The 14,837-nt window shown below is 52.6% G+C and overlaps 1 protein-coding gene across 7 annotated transcripts in view; it reads left to right on the top strand.

Annotated features, from left to right (window-relative positions):
- Myo18a (myosin XVIIIA) overlaps positions 1–14,837 on the top strand; it is a 106,524-nt gene that overhangs the window by 61,992 nt on the left and 29,695 nt on the right. For 5 of the 7 annotated variants that reach the window (XM_048366288.1, XM_048366289.1, XM_048366293.1 and 2 more), the window contains 13 exons: positions 630–730; positions 1,509–1,572; positions 1,690–1,834; positions 3,357–3,368; positions 3,948–4,124; positions 4,348–4,438; positions 4,706–4,898; positions 6,011–6,097; positions 8,044–8,185; positions 8,308–8,467; positions 9,407–9,593; positions 9,855–10,098; positions 12,939–13,048. In XM_048366288.1, the coding sequence (XP_048222245.1) occupies positions 630–730; positions 1,509–1,572; positions 1,690–1,834; positions 3,357–3,368; positions 3,948–4,124; positions 4,348–4,438; positions 4,706–4,898; positions 6,011–6,097; positions 8,044–8,185; positions 8,308–8,467; positions 9,407–9,593; positions 9,855–10,098; positions 12,939–13,048 (1,713 nt within the window). Of the gene's footprint in view, positions 1–629; positions 731–1,508; positions 1,573–1,689; positions 1,835–2,139; positions 2,161–3,356; positions 3,369–3,947; positions 4,125–4,347; positions 4,439–4,705; positions 4,899–6,010; positions 6,098–8,043; positions 8,186–8,307; positions 8,468–9,406; positions 9,594–9,854; positions 10,099–12,938; positions 13,049–14,837 lie in introns of all 7 variants that reach the window. The other 2 variants (XM_048366290.1, XM_048366295.1) reach the window with 2 other exon arrangements.

Consider the following 14,837-nt stretch of genomic DNA (forward strand, 5'->3'; position numbering starts at 1 on the left):
GTGGGGTACTGCCTAGGCCTAGCTAGTAGAGATGAGCCCACAGTTTTATACCCTAGAAATCAGTCTCTCTCTCTCTCTCTCCCTCTCTCTCTCTGGGGTTTCCTGTGATTCCACTCTGACCAAATGGACTCAGGTACAGATGGGCTGGCTGGTGCTTTGTCACCATTCTGCCCTCTAGGCCTACTGCCTAGCTCCCTTTTCCCTCTGGAGCCTAGGGCCGTCTGATCACCCCAACCTCCTACTGTTGGGGTCCAAGCTGTGCCCACTTTCTGGGATCCATGCTCAGGGCCTTCTCTCAGGCTGTTATAAGCAGAGCTTGTTGGTAAAGTAAGGCCCAGCCCAGGCTGATCTCCCACTATACTAAATGAAATTCCTCAACACAGGTTTCCTTCACTCCAGGAAGTCTGGTATTTGGGTGTTAGGCAAGGTGGCAGGGCCCCATTCAGGAACTGGGCCTGCCTTTCATCTGGCTCTGGTTTCTGCCCTGTCTAACTCTGGGTGACCTGGCCACCAACTGAGCACCCTGAGAATGAGATGCAGGCTTGGAGGATCGGGCTTGGCTCCTCCTGTATGGAGCAGGAAGAGCTTGACCCATACTTCCTTCCTTCCTCACTTCACCTGTGCTGCAGACGATGCTTCTGGAGAAGCTGCGTGTGGCCCGACGCCCAGCTAGTGAGGCCACGTTCAATGTCTTCTATTACCTACTGGCCTGTGTGGATGGCACCCTCAGGTGAGGCTGGACAGAGGGTGCACTGAGGGGGCTAAGACGTCCCGTCCATTGCTGGGCTCCTGACCTAATGCCCTCCATGTTACATGTATTACCTGCTATGTGCCAGTCTCTGAGCTGCTAATGGCAACATGATAGAGACTCAGACCCTGCCTCACAGGAATGTTTTGACCCTGGGTCTGGGGCCTTGCTTTGTGGGAGGGACAGAACTGATACTTTAGTGTTTCCGGAGCCTTTCTGAGGATCTCTGTTGCCTAGGAAGCTAGGTCTGGGGAAGAAAGCTCACCCAGATTGTAGATGGTAGGTGACTCCTGCAGTCACACAACTAGTATGGGTTGAGCTGGAGCCAAGAGCCACGCTTTCTCTAGTGCTGTTCAGTTGGCCTTTCTGGCCCTGTCAGTTGCCTTGCCATGCTCTTCCCTTTACAACTTCAGACTTGCTGTCTGTTCACTGCACACTGATAAATGTTAAGTCCAAATGGGCAGCCCCAGGCACTATCTTCTTTAGGCCTTCTCATAGCACAGGCACAGTCTGGATCCATTACAGGCAGGTTTCCTGTGCCTTTCCAGGGGATCTGGCTGAACCCTTCCTCCAGTGCCTCTCTGGTACTCTGCCCAGGAACCCTGGCCAATTAGGAAAGGTGGCAGAGTGGGCCTAATAATCATGATGATGGGAAGACAGAACTTAGAATCTGGTAGAGGGAGTGTCTGTCTCCACCCTGGGATGGAGATGGCTTTGGCCTGGGGACCAGGCCATGCTGATGCCTTATTTGTACCCCTAGGACAGAGCTCCACTTGAACCACTTGGCAGAGAACAATGTGTTTGGGATTGTGCCACTGGCCAAGGTGAGGGGCCTGTGGGGACTGGGGACAGCCCTGGATCTTGGTGGGGGGGTAGAATAGCTTCAGTTGGTGGGAAGCCCCTCCCAGATCCAAAGCCAGCATATCCATCTACCTCTGTAGCCTGAGGAGAAGCAGAAGGCAGCTCAACAGTTCAGTAAGCTGCAGACAGCCATGAAGGTGCTGGCCATCTCCCCAGAGGAGCAGAAGACCTGCTGGCTCATCCTGGCTGCGATCTACCACCTAGGGGCTGCAGGAGCCACCAAAGGTAACCTGCAGCCTGCCTTGTCACCATGAAAACTTGTAGAGGCCCCACCCACTTCCGATTTGGTCTTATCTCACATAGATTCAGTTGTTAGTAGATATTCAACTTTTGCTTGTACCCCTTCTCAGTACCCCACATCAGAACTGGAGAAACATGACTGTTAATGAAGGCCAGAGGCCTGGCCTTTGCTGGCAGAACCATGCACACCATGATGCATGGGGCAGATGGGATGTGGGTTGAGGGGAAAGGAAGGTCCTTCCTCAGAGCAGCCCCTGCAATAACTCTCTTTCTTGTTCCCTTCCTGACAGAGGCCCCCGAGGAGGAAGCGGGTAACTGATCTTGGCCCGCCTTGGGGTGTAGGGACTGCTTGCCCTGTTCTGGTGTTTTCTTAGGCTTTCTGGGGACTGGGCTCAGTTTGTCATAGCACAGAGGGACTGGTCTGGGCAGAGCCTTGGGTTAAGGGTGGAAGAGGAGCCTGTTGGCTGCAGGGCTTTTCCATGTCCCCAGAATAGCTGCTTTTCTTGTACCCCGATCCTTGAGCTTTTAGGATGCCCCCAAATGATGGCTCATTTGGGGGCAGTTTGGGCTTGCTTCCTTCCTGGCTTTCTGAGGCCAGTATCCCCATGCTTCCCTCATGTTAGTTGGTTTGGTAGTCCTTGCTATTCCTTTTGCATGTCAGGGTGGATGCCACTAAGGGGCAGCTGGGACCATGGTATTGATGGGCTGCAGCTTCTGTACTTGGGCTCTGGGGGCTTATGAATGGCTAAGGCTCTGTCTAGCTTGGGAGAGCTTTTCCTTCCTCTGAGGTTGCATTGGAAGGTGGTGGTGCAAGCACCTCTTCACCTCTGTCTCCTCTAACTTAGGATAAAGGGGATGTGGCTCTGAACAGCACCTCAGGCTTTGGCTCGGTCTTCCTCTGGGATGTGAAGGGCTCTAGACTGCACAGCAGGCAGAAGGGTGGGGGTTAGTACTGGTGGTGATGGGTGCATGGTGGAGCTGTCGCCTGGGTATCTGACTCCTTACAATCGCAAGTGGCACCCATACCAAGCAGCAGCTATGGGTTAGAGTATGTGGGAAGGTGGACAGGTGTGTGGCTGTGTTTTAAGAGTTTGTTTACCCGGAGGGGTATAAATTTCCTCTGACCCTACACAGCTGTGACTGTAGGTGGAACATTCTGGGTGTTGAGTAGTGTGGCTACCTCCTTAGAGAATCCAATATTTTCCAGGGCTGTGTGTGTGTGTGTGTGTGTGTGTGTGTGTGTGTGTGTGTGTGTGTGTACTAGAACATCTTTGCAGGTCTTTTTCTGTGTGTGTCAGTGTGTTGATGATACCCACAAACCCACTCTTTGAGGCTGTGTGTGTTTGTGTGTCCAGGGCTGAATGTGTTCTTATTTTCTTGCCTGCTCATCTTCATAAACCTCCACCCCCTACAGTCCCTTCCTGAGGGCCTGGCAGGCTCAGTTGATGACTGTTTGCTAACACACTGTTTTTCTTTGCATGCTGCATGCTGGTCCTTTGCCTTACAGAAGCTGCTGAAGGTAAAACCTTGTTTCTTGTTAGCTTTCCCTAATTGCTGTGATTAGACTCATGTTGGCTGAGGCGCAATATGTCTGTGTGGGCTGTTCCTTTTCCCCTGCGGCTTTGTTGCCTTCCCCACTGTTGAGCTATTGGAGGTGTCCGTGGTCTCCCCTGGGGCAAGAGGAGGGAGGGGGGTCCTAATACATCCAGGGAATGGGCAGGCAAGGACACTCGCTCATGTTGAGTCCTCTGCCCTCATCTTGGGTGAGCCCACTTATCCGCTGACCTTGTCCTTTCCCATCCCAAGTTGGGCGTCCTTGGACTGAAGGGAGTTTTGCAGCTGACTGGGTGCCCTCTGGTGGCAGTTTGTGGAATTACTGCTTCTTAATCTTTACACCAAGGGACACAGGAAATACTGTGTCTGGGACAGCCAGCAGCTGTCCCATGAAGCCCATGTGGTGTCATCAGGGTTGGTGTTTGCCTCCAGAAGATACCTTCTCCCCAGTCCTGTGGGAGTGAGAGATGCAACAGGCACAGTGATCATTAGTCATCCTAAGGAGGAAAACCCAAGATGCCTGATCCTTTTTTCCACCCCACAGCTGGGCGTAAGCAGTTTGCTCGCCATGAATGGGCCCAGAAAGCTGCGTATCTGCTGGGCTGTAGCCTGGAGGAGCTGTCCTCAGCCATCTTCAAGCACCAGCTCAAGAGTGGCACCCTGCAACGCTCTACCTCCTTCCGTCAGGGCCCTGAGGAGAGTAGCCTGGGAGAAGGCACAGGTACCCCCTCCCCCCCCCCCCCCCCGGCAGTCCCCTTGGCTGATAGATGGGGTTTAGAGGCCTTACCTGGAGCTAGTTGCCATCATGGAAATGGGAGAGAATGCCTATGTGAATAGATGACCCCATGGAAACCTCAGTGGGCAGGCCCAGTCCCAGAACCTCATCCTGACTAAATAGGTGGGGACTGGGGATTGGAGCTAGAGCTGATCCTCTTCTCCCACAGGGCCCAAACTGAGCGCTCTCGAGTGCCTAGAGGGCATGGCATCTGGCCTCTATAGCGAGCTTTTTACTCTTCTCATCTCCTTGGTGAATAGGTGAGTGTCAAGCAGAGCCCAGGTTCTCCCCACTTCCTGCTTTGGCAAAGGTAGGCTGATGTCTTTGTGCCTGTTGGCTAAGGCAGGGATATCCTCCACCAGCAGAGGGCTCACTGTCTCTGCCGGCCCTGAATAAGGCAAGACGCTGTCCTCACTGGGGCAGCACTTGGGCAGGGATGGGGATTTGCTGCATACCAGAGCCTGACCAATGGGACCTATTCTGTGGTAGTGCCCTGGCCAGCTCTGACCCAGGCTCTCTCTGTGAAGGGCTCTCAAGTCCAGCCAGCACTCGCTCTGCTCCATGATGATTGTGGACACTCCAGGCTTCCAGAACCCTGAGCAGGGAGGGTCAACCCGTGGAGCTTCCTTTGAGGAGCTATGCCACAACTACGCTCAGGACCGGCTACAGAGGCTCTTCCATGAACGCACTTTCGTGCAGGAGTTGGAAAGATACAAGGAGGTAGCTTCCATCTGGACCCAGCCTGGGCCCTACCCTGACCCTGCCTGGGCCCCACCCCAGCCTCTCTGTCAAGGCTTTCCTAGAGGGGCTTCCATGGATATGGGAAGGCAACATCTTTCCTCCTGGCTGATCCTTCCTAGCTGTCTACTCCCTCTTAGTTTCTGCCCTGCCCTATTTTCTAGAGTAGTAATCTTGTCCTGCCTTTGGCCGTGGTTACCTTCCTTCTTTATCAAGAATTTTCTCTTGGCAAATTCTCATGGCTGGTGGCTCCTGCCTATAATCCTAGCTACTCAGGAGGCGGAGATCTAAGGACTGTGGCTCGAAGCCAGCCCAATCAGAAAAGTCGGGGAGACATGAGACTCTTATCTCCAGAAAACTGGAAGTGGAGCTGGGGCTCAAAGCGATAGAGTGCTAACCTTGAGCAAAAGAACTCAGGGACAGTGCCCAAGCCCTGAGTTCAAGCCCCACCAATGACAACAACAAAAACAAGAAGAAGAATTTGCTCTCCACAAACTGAAGTCATGCATGGGGTCCCTGGAAGCCCCCCCCGACCCCCCAGGCCTTCTGTCAGCACCCTTCTAAGCTCTGTGAATGCTTAAGGTTCCATTCATGCTTTCATGTCTATCTGAACCTAGACTCCCTTCTCTAGGATTCCTTCCTCCTGAATGATGATTTAGAGCCCCTCCCTAAAAATGCATCCCAGTTGGGAAAAGATCTAAAAGTCCTTTTTCACCTGAAATGAACCAAGCAGAGTGTTTATCTTGGACAAGAAAAGACTAAGGAGGAGCATGCCAGTTTTCTTCCTGTGTTCCAAGGATTATTGTGTGAAATTGAGAGTAGGTTTATTCTGCATTGCCTAATCAACCGATGCAAATAACAGGAGAAGATGACTTTGGATTAGTACAAAAAGAGGTTATGAGGATTTTAGCTGCCCACAAATAGCATGATACCTTGAGAGGTGGTAAGCAAGGCTCTGCTCCTTGAAGGGAGCCCTTGCATGGGATGGGAGGTTAGATTTGCTGTCCCCAGAAGGCCCTGCCTGACTTGCTTGAAGGGCTGCGCCCCATACATATCCCTATTCTCAGTAATGCTCCACTTTCCTTCCTTCTTAGGAGGACATTGAGCTGGCCTTTGATGACTTGGAGCCAGCCACAGACGACTCAGTAGCTGCCGTGGATCAGGCCTCCCACCAGTCCCTGGTAGGAATGTGGGGAAGGTCTGGGCTAGCCTTGTTGCATTTGTCTACACCTCTACCTCTGATGGAGTCTTGGCACTGCTAGGACTGCCGCTATGAGCCCACAGTCAGGCCTAGACACCATGTAGCATACGGCTACAAAGCCCTGGCCCTCAGCACTCAGCTCAGCCTGGCTAGGAAGGTGGCCTTGTGACTGATGCAGTGTGCCAAGGTTCCAGACAGCCAGACCGGAGGATGTCCCATTTTTTTTTTTTAACTAGTTGTGGCTCAGGCTGACTAAATAGTGTGTCTTCCAGGAGCCCTAGTGTCCGCTGCTTGGAAGTGAGGGTCTGGGCCCAGAAGACATAGTCATTCATTCCCTCCCTTGTCCCCAAGAAGAGGACTGAGGTAGCCTAGCGAGGAAGACAGCATCCTGCTGAAACAGGGGAAGAATACCAGGCTTTAAAGTACCCTGGGAGAAGACGGGCATGGATGTGAGCCTTCACCCCTCTACCTTAGGGGAAGAACATTCTGTCACTCTTTGGACTAGCATCTTGCACACCCACCTTCGTACCTGCTGAACATTTGGCATTTTGTGACTACTTCAATTTGAGGGCTTATACACAGTGCTTTCAGGCAAAGGATGCTTTCTGCTGTACTGCTGAGCATCCCACACTGCTTTGGGCCTGCCTGCCTCTCCCTCTTCACCTCTGCAAGGCTCTGCTGAGCCAGCACGAGTAGTGGGGACTGGGGAGAGTGGGTGTCTCTCTGGTGATAAAAGTATAAAGTTCTCAAGTTCTGCCTTTCCCCAGGACATGGGGTTTTCCTTTTCCTGAAACCTAGGCTTCCATGACAGCCTCCCACAAGAGCCCTTGCCATTCCCAGGAGATGGGAGGCGTTCACCATGTGTCTCATGAGCAGTAGAAGGTCCGACGTGTGTTGGGCTAGGGCATGGCCCTCCTTTCCCTTTGGCGTCCACTCTTTGATGGGCCTTGGCATCGGGCACCACTCATGCAGTGGCTTCATTGTCCTTTCTGCCATTCACCTCCAGCTGCTAGTGTACTATAGATAAGCACCCTCCCTCCATCCTTAGAGCCCTTTGCTTCCTTCTGGGACCCATGCCGACACCATGGGCAGCTGAGGAGAAGAGATGCAGGTGGCAGGGAAATAGTACTTTTCTAATCTCCTTGTCCTCCAGTACCTGAAAGCCAAGCCATATAGGGGGTTGGGCATTTTCTTCTTGCCCAAAGAAGACATGGGGATTGAATAGGGAAGGCACTTTCAGGCCAGATGTGGTCATGTCTTGGTCTTTATGGGGTATAAGGAAACGGAATTCCACCTCTCTTGAGAAACCAGAGGCTCTACCAACACTAGGTTTGTGTTCTCCTAGGACAGTAGTTGGCTACAGCTCATTGATACTTGTTCCCTCTGGCTTGCCCCAGCCTCTGCTGTTGGCTGCTACCTCCTTGAGCTCATGTGTTTCACAGTTCTGGCCCTTGAGTTTGTGCCCTGCAGGGTCCCCACCTGTGGGAATCTGGGCGCTCTCTCAGTGTTCTCCTATCAAGGACCATCTTATCCCTCTGGCCACACTGTCTGTGGGCCAGCCACACGTAGTGCTCAGGACCTTGCAGCCTTTATCCTTGTTCATCTCAGGCAGCGAAGGTAGTATGTGGCTCCTCCAAGTTACTGGTTCCTCTGAGGAAGTGCGGGTGGGGGTAGAGTCTCTGGATTTGCTCAGCCTTTGCTGTCCTTGGACTTCAGTCCCAGAAATGATTTGCGGTGGACTCTGAATTCTCTGTAGGCCTCTCTCTCCCCGGCTCATTGCTCACCTGCTCCACAAGGTGTCAGCAGTGAGCAGTAGCGAGGCTCTCTGGTGGGTGCACATGTGTGTTGATGGTGGATAGTGGGGGCCTAGAGGCCCCTTTCCCACAGCTCCACGTGGCAAGGCAGGATTCCTAACCTTCTCCACAGGTCCGCTCGCTGGCCCATGCAGATGAGGCAAGGGGCCTGCTGTGGCTGCTGGAAGAGGAGGCCCTGGTGCCAGGGGCCACTGAGGACACTCTCCTGGAGCGCCTTTTCTCTTATTACGGGCCTCAGGAAGGTGACAAAAAAGGTAGCTTCTCACCAGAAGACCTGTCTGTGTGGGCCCAAGAGGTACTCTATGGGGGAGGCTCATTGAATCTCTAATCTTTGTGCCCTGACCATCTGAAACTTTACCACCCATCCCCCTTCCAGGCCAAAGCCCCCTTCTGCGCAGCAGCAAGCCACACCATTTTCTCCTGGGCCACAGCCATGGCACCAACTGGGTGGAGTATAACATGGCTGGCTGGCTGTGCTACACCAAGCAGAACCCAGCCACTCAGAATGCCTCGCGGCTCCTGCAGGATTCCCAAAAGTAAGGACATCACTCTCAGGTCTTGTCTCCACGATTATTCTCTGCCCTCCCTTCCCCTGAACATGTCCCAGAGGTTCTTACCAGCAAGGCAGATAACCTCCAGTCTCTGAGAGGTAATGGTCAAGGCCAGCCTTGAGGACGCTAGAATGGCTTCTGGGAATGTAGGTGGGAGACGGACATGGTTGGAAGCAACTAATTTGCAACTCGAATAGCAACCTCATGCTTTGGAGAAGGCAGAAGGAGCCTTAGAAACCCCACAGTCAAGCCCTGCACCCATAGCTCATGCCTATAACCCTAGCAACTCAGGAGGGTGAGATCTGAGCCAGCTGGGGCAGAAAAGTCTCTGAGATTTCTGTTTGTAGTTAACCAGCAAAACGCTGGAAGTAGAGCTGTGGCTCAAGTGGTAGAGTACCAGCCCTGACTGGAAATGCCAAGTAAGAGCACCAGGCCCTGAGTTCAAGCTCTCACACACACCTGTAGTCACATCAGCCCTGTCACTCATTCCCTCCATGATTATTGGGCACTTATTCTGGACAGAGGCTGATACGTACTTAGAAAATGGAAGTGAAGACGAATCTCTGCCCCATGAAGTTTGTGTTCTAGTGAGGTAGAGAGATAATGAGCAATAAATGAAACAAGCAAGTTGTATAGTATGTTAGCACATGCATGTGGGAAAGCATTCCGCCCTTTACCAAAACCCCACGGGAGAGGAGTGGATTGCCATCCACCCATCCGTACCTGTTCCTTGGCCTCTGCCCACCTCTTTCTGCAGCTTGAGAATTCACGCTAGGTTCTCTGCCGTGTGTGGGACATGATGCCTTAGCCCAGGTGACCCAGGTCCCCGGCTACAACCAGTGGCTTATTGCCCAGAAACTGGAAGAGTGCCCTTTACCATCCCACCAATGTGACTCCTCTCTCCTGTCCTCCTTGCTCTGACAGAAAGATAATCAGCAACCTGTTTCTGGGCCGGGCAGGCAGTGCCACTGTGCTCTCGGGCTCTGTCGCAGGCCTGGAGGGTGGCTCACAGCTGGCCCTGCGCCGGGCCACCAGCATGAGGAAGACCTTCACCACAGGCATGGCAGCTGTCAAGAAGAAGTCCCTGTGCATCCAGATTAAGCTACAGGTGGTGAGTGTCCAGCTGGGCTCCAGGTCCTGATACTTGGGACACAACCCAGCGCTGACCACCTGCCTTGACTGTTGTGATGCAGTTGCCCGGGAGCGCCCCACCAGGCCTGGGGAGGGCAGAGTTGACCAGGCTCAGCATGTTCAGGCCTGTGGTGGGCCACCTGCTATCCCATGAAGAGTAGCCCTGCTGTCTCCAGTCCCCACTGCCCTGGCCTCAGGCCATCAGAGCCCACTGAGGGGGTGCTCCCTTCCCCTTTGGCAGGACGCCCTCATTGACACCATCAAGAGGTCCAAGATGCACTTCGTCCACTGCTTCCTGCCGGTGGCTGAGGGCTGGGCCGGGGAACCTCGATCTGCCTCCTCACGCCGCGTCAGCAGCAGCAGTGAGCTGGACCTACCTTCAGGAGACCCCTGCGAAGCTGGGCTCCTGCAGCTGGATGTGCCCCTGCTCCGTGCCCAGCTCCGGGGCTCCCGAGTGCTTGATGCAATGCGCATGTACCGCCAAGGTGAGCTACCTTTACCCCTGGCACTCTTTCCCAAAGCTGGCCCCACCCAGCCTCCCATATGGAACCCAGAGGGCTGGCAGGTGCTGTTTCCTTCCTGTGTTGGGATTGGCTCTTGGGAACTGTGCTCTTCAGATCTCTTAGCCAGCTGAGTAGCTAGGATTACAGGTATGAGCCACATGTGCCCGGTTGGTGACTTGTCTCTTCTTCCTCATTCAAGTTCTCTTTATCTCCCTTTCCTCTCTTCCCCACCCTACATGCCATCATTTGTTCACACACACACACACACACACACACACACACACACACACACACACACACGCTCATCTCTCCTGTGGACAGATCTACTGCCATTGGCAGCAGACTCAGTGCCCTTTCAGTTCCATCTGCCCAGGGGGACACCAGGTGCTAAATCTCTCTGAAGTAACTAAGATTCCTGGGAAAGGTCAGACAGACATTTTTATGGACCCAGCTAGAAGAAGTGACCAGAGATTACAGTGGTGGCACTTACCATCCTCAGAGCCTCGACAGCTCATTGGGTACTGTTCTCAACTCTTCCACCCGCTTCATGAGGTAGAAGCTATATCTCCAGGTAAGGAGACTGAGGCACAGAGAGGCTGTGTTGCTTGCCCAGAGTTACACAGCTCATAAGTAGCAGAACTGGTTTCCACTCAGGCAGGCAAGCAGGCTCTAGAAGGGTTTTATTTGCCCAAGAAGTTAGGAGTTTCCAGGTTTCTGCTTGCTTATTTATTTATTTATTTATTTTTGCCAGTCCTGGGGCTTGAACTCAGGGCCTGGGCACGGTCCCTGAGCTTCTTTTGCTCAAGGCTAGCACTCTACCACTTGAGCCACTGCACCACTTCTGGCTTTTTCTGTTTATGTGGTACTGTGGCATCAAACCCAGGGCTTCATGCGTGTTAGGCAAGCACTCTACCACCAAGCCACATTCCCAGCCCCCAGCTTTTTTTTTTTCTTAGCTTGAAAAGCAAGCGGCGGGGTGGGGGGGGGGGCGAGGGGTCCCCCCACCCACACCCAGGTCCCCTTGAGATATCCCTAGGGGCAACGTCACTTTTCCTTAGCAGGCAAAGCCAGGAAACAGGCTCCCTGCCCTGCTCTAAATAAATCATCGATCTGTCCCCACGTCTTGATATGGAGTTGGTGTTTATTATTTCAAAACCAGATTGTTACCGCTCTGAACCAAAATCAATGTGCTTTACTCAAACAAGCAGATCGATGAGGCCAGCAGCAGCAGGCCCAGTCTCCCCCACCCCCAGCCACCATCGATAGCGCTGATGATTAATTAAGATGCCAGGCGTCCAGACCTGCTATCCCGGCCCATCAATTTAATTGCAATTCAGATACAATCAATAGCTCACTTTGTCTTGGCCCCTCAGCGGCCCCCGCCTCCTGTTTCAATTATCAGGCACATGCATCAGCCTCATCTCCCAGTTGGAGGGGTTCCCAGAGCTGGCTAGCCTGTATGGCAGTGCGATCCCTGGGCTGGCTGTCAGCAGCCCAGGTGTGAAGTCCAGCTCTGGCTCAGCTGTAGCCCGTGTGACCTCGGGCAAGCCTGTCCATCCCCTCTCAAGGCCTGTTTCCTTGGATGACAGACGAGATGGATCTGGTCTAAACTTCTTTCTGGTTTCAAATTCGTTGACTCTCTTGACCCTCCAGCAGGGACTCTGGTAAGGCTAGAGTGACTTGGGGTCACCTCCCAACCTTGCTCCACGCAAGAAACCATTTCCCCTGTCCCTTCACCTCAAACTCAGAAATTCTTTAAGGAAAGAGAATCTACCAAGGGCTTATTGTTTTTGGTCATTTGGTGTATGACTCAAGATCAGACTGGGGCAGGCTACCCTTTCTGAAATTCTGCTTCAAGGGACAGTGGACAGGAAAGGATTTCATGGACTGCCCACCAGACAAATCAAGCTGCATTTTCTGTATATCTTCTCATTTAGTCTCCATGACTACCATGTGGAATAAATGCCTGGGCCCCTGTTTAAAGGTGAAAATAGGGATGGGCTTGTGACTCAGTGGATCGTGTCTGTTTAGCATCTAGGAGGCCTTCTCTTTGATCCCCAGCACCAACAATTAGTTAATTAAGGTGAAGAAAGTGAAGCTAAGGGCTAACTAGGGTAGTTCATGCTTGTAATCCCAGCTACTTGGGATGCAGAGGTAAGAAGATCACAGTTTGAGGCCAGTTTAGACAAAAGCACAAAACCTTATCTAAAAACAAACTAAAAGGAAAAGTGGCTCCAGTGGTAGAAAACTTGACTAGCCCTGAGTTCTAATCCCAATACCACATTAAAAAAAAACAACAACAAAACAGAAACCTTGAGGTTCAGGATGATTGGCTAAGGCCACGTGATTATAAGAGGCAGGGCCTGGACTCCCAGGCTAGCCCATACCCTCTTTATCAGCTATGATTGAAGTCCCAATGTGTTTCTTATTAGATCTCCCAGACTTTGATCTCTGCATTAGCACAGCATCATAGACTTGAATGCTAGAAAGCATCCCAGTGGTCCCCCTGACCCTCTAACCTTCTTTCCTGGTGGTCAGCCACACACCCCTTTATTTGTGCACCCCATTGAGTGGGTGCATACTTACCTTTTTTAAAGGAGCCTGCCCCCCTCTTAACCTTTCTGCCCTGCTGTGGAACAGCTGATGGTCCTGAGGACATCTTTACCTTCCTCTGTCCTTTCTGGCCCCACCCCATCCACAAGCTACCTCCCCCTGTAGTTCCTGACATCTGGAACTCCCCAACTGGGCACTACTGGCTTTTGAGGCCTTCTGGGAGCAGGTGGAGCATTGATGGACCCAGCTCTGGGTTACTCTCTCTCCAGGTTACCCTGACCACATGGTGTTTTCTGAGTTCCGTCGCCGCTTTGATGTCCTGGCCCCACACCTGACCAAGAAACATGGACGCAACTACATCGTGGTGGATGAAAAACGGGTAGGTCTGGACCCCTAGGCTCCCTGCAACCCATTCACCCTTACTGAAAACCCCATGAGACACTGCCTTCCTTAAACCCATCTGCTCTTTCTCCCTAGAGGCAGTCTGGCGCCAGGTACTGGTGGCTCACATCTGTAATCCTCACTACTCAGGAAGCTGAGATCTGAGGATCATAGTTTGAAGCCAGCCTAGGCAGGAAAGTCTGTGAGACTATTATCTCCAATTAACCAGCAAAAAGCTGGAAGTAGGGGTAGGGCTCAAGTGAGAGAACACCAGCCTTGAGTAAAAAAGCCAAGCTCTTACTTGGCTAGAGAAGATAGTAGGCTGGCCCTGGCTGAGGGCCCTGCTGCCAGCCAAGCAGGGCTAGGACAGCGATATCACCTGGTGACAGCAGGGTGAAGGCAGCCCAGGGCATGGACTATAGGAACTGGAGAGGAGACGTGCTGTCTTTGCAAGCTGGAGCTGAGGTTATCGGCTCTGAGTGAGCTAGACACTATCTAAGAGTTACACAGCCAGGGCCTCCCAGGTGGTTGATGAGAGCCAGTAGTTTTGGAGGCCTCATGGATGGCTTCTGGGCCCCTTAGCTTTGGCCTCTGTGACAGGATGTGGCTCCTGTAGGAGGAAGCTGCCCAGGTGTGAGGCCAGCATCTCTAGGAGGAAGGTAGAATGATAACCCCTCCTTGGTGCCAGGCATGGGGATTGTGAGGTTGCTGGGCCTCTCACCAGTCTAAGATGGTGAATTCACTAGCGAATCAGTGTCTGTGTTGTTCTAGGCTGCTAACTTGACCCCTAGGTGCAGTTCCTCCAACAACCAAAGGGTATCGTGGACAAAGAAACCTTCCTTCCCTGTTGCTGGCCTAAGGTCCCCGCCCCGCTACCCGTTAGACTCTTCAGTTGTCTCTGACCTAAGTGGAAACAACGCTAGAGTGGGGGCAGGGAACCCCACACTGTTGCTCAGTCTTTCCCCACATGTCTCCTCCCATTGCTTAAATCACAGAGCCACCCTTTATGGAGTCCTGAAAGAGCTCTTCATTCTCATCCCTGCCATGCCCTGGGAGAGCTGGTTGTGCGTAAAAATGACCCACCTCAGACCCTACCTCATCCTCTCTTGTTGCCCCTTGACCTTCATGCCAGCCTCCCACTCATGGCTGTGCGAGTGCCACCCTTGTCATCCCTGGAAATGTTCTGCCTCCAGAACCTCTAAATTCTCACATGGCTTTCTCTGACCATAGCATCCATCTTGTATCCTCTCAGGATACTTACTCTCTGGGGCCATCATGAAGACCTCTCTTTTCCTGACCTCGCTTTATTCAGTGCCTTTCTGACTTCACTTCCTTTCCCGCTCAGCCTTGACACTGTTGTTCAACCCACCAGTCACCCGGTCTCCTTCACCCTCACCTTTCCCTAGCCTCCCATAGCACCTGCCTTGCCAAACCACTTCTCTGAAGGAGTTAAGTGGCTATGCTCTTTATTTTGGACTCCCAAGGACTATGGGAGACAAATTATACAACTCCGTGGACTTGAATTCCTACAGGTTCAAGGTCCTTAGCCTTAGATTAGCCCCTGAGATGACCCAGCAAGTGAGCATGTCCTGTCCTTATCAGCTCCTGAACCCAAGTTCCTTCTCCACAAATCTCCCCCACAGAACCCTCCCAAGTTATCTTTGCAGCAAATGACTTTTCCCTCTAAACTCTAATAAAATCAAGGATCCACCTTCTTGTGCCTCAGGAGGTGTGGTGTTCCTTCTCTCCTGCCATTCCTTCCTCTGTGCCCTGGGACCCATACCCGC

This window comes from Perognathus longimembris, chromosome 17 (assembly GCF_023159225.1).
Source record: "Perognathus longimembris pacificus isolate PPM17 chromosome 17, ASM2315922v1, whole genome shotgun sequence".
Taxonomy (NCBI): Eukaryota; Metazoa; Chordata; class Mammalia; order Rodentia; family Heteromyidae; genus Perognathus; species Perognathus longimembris.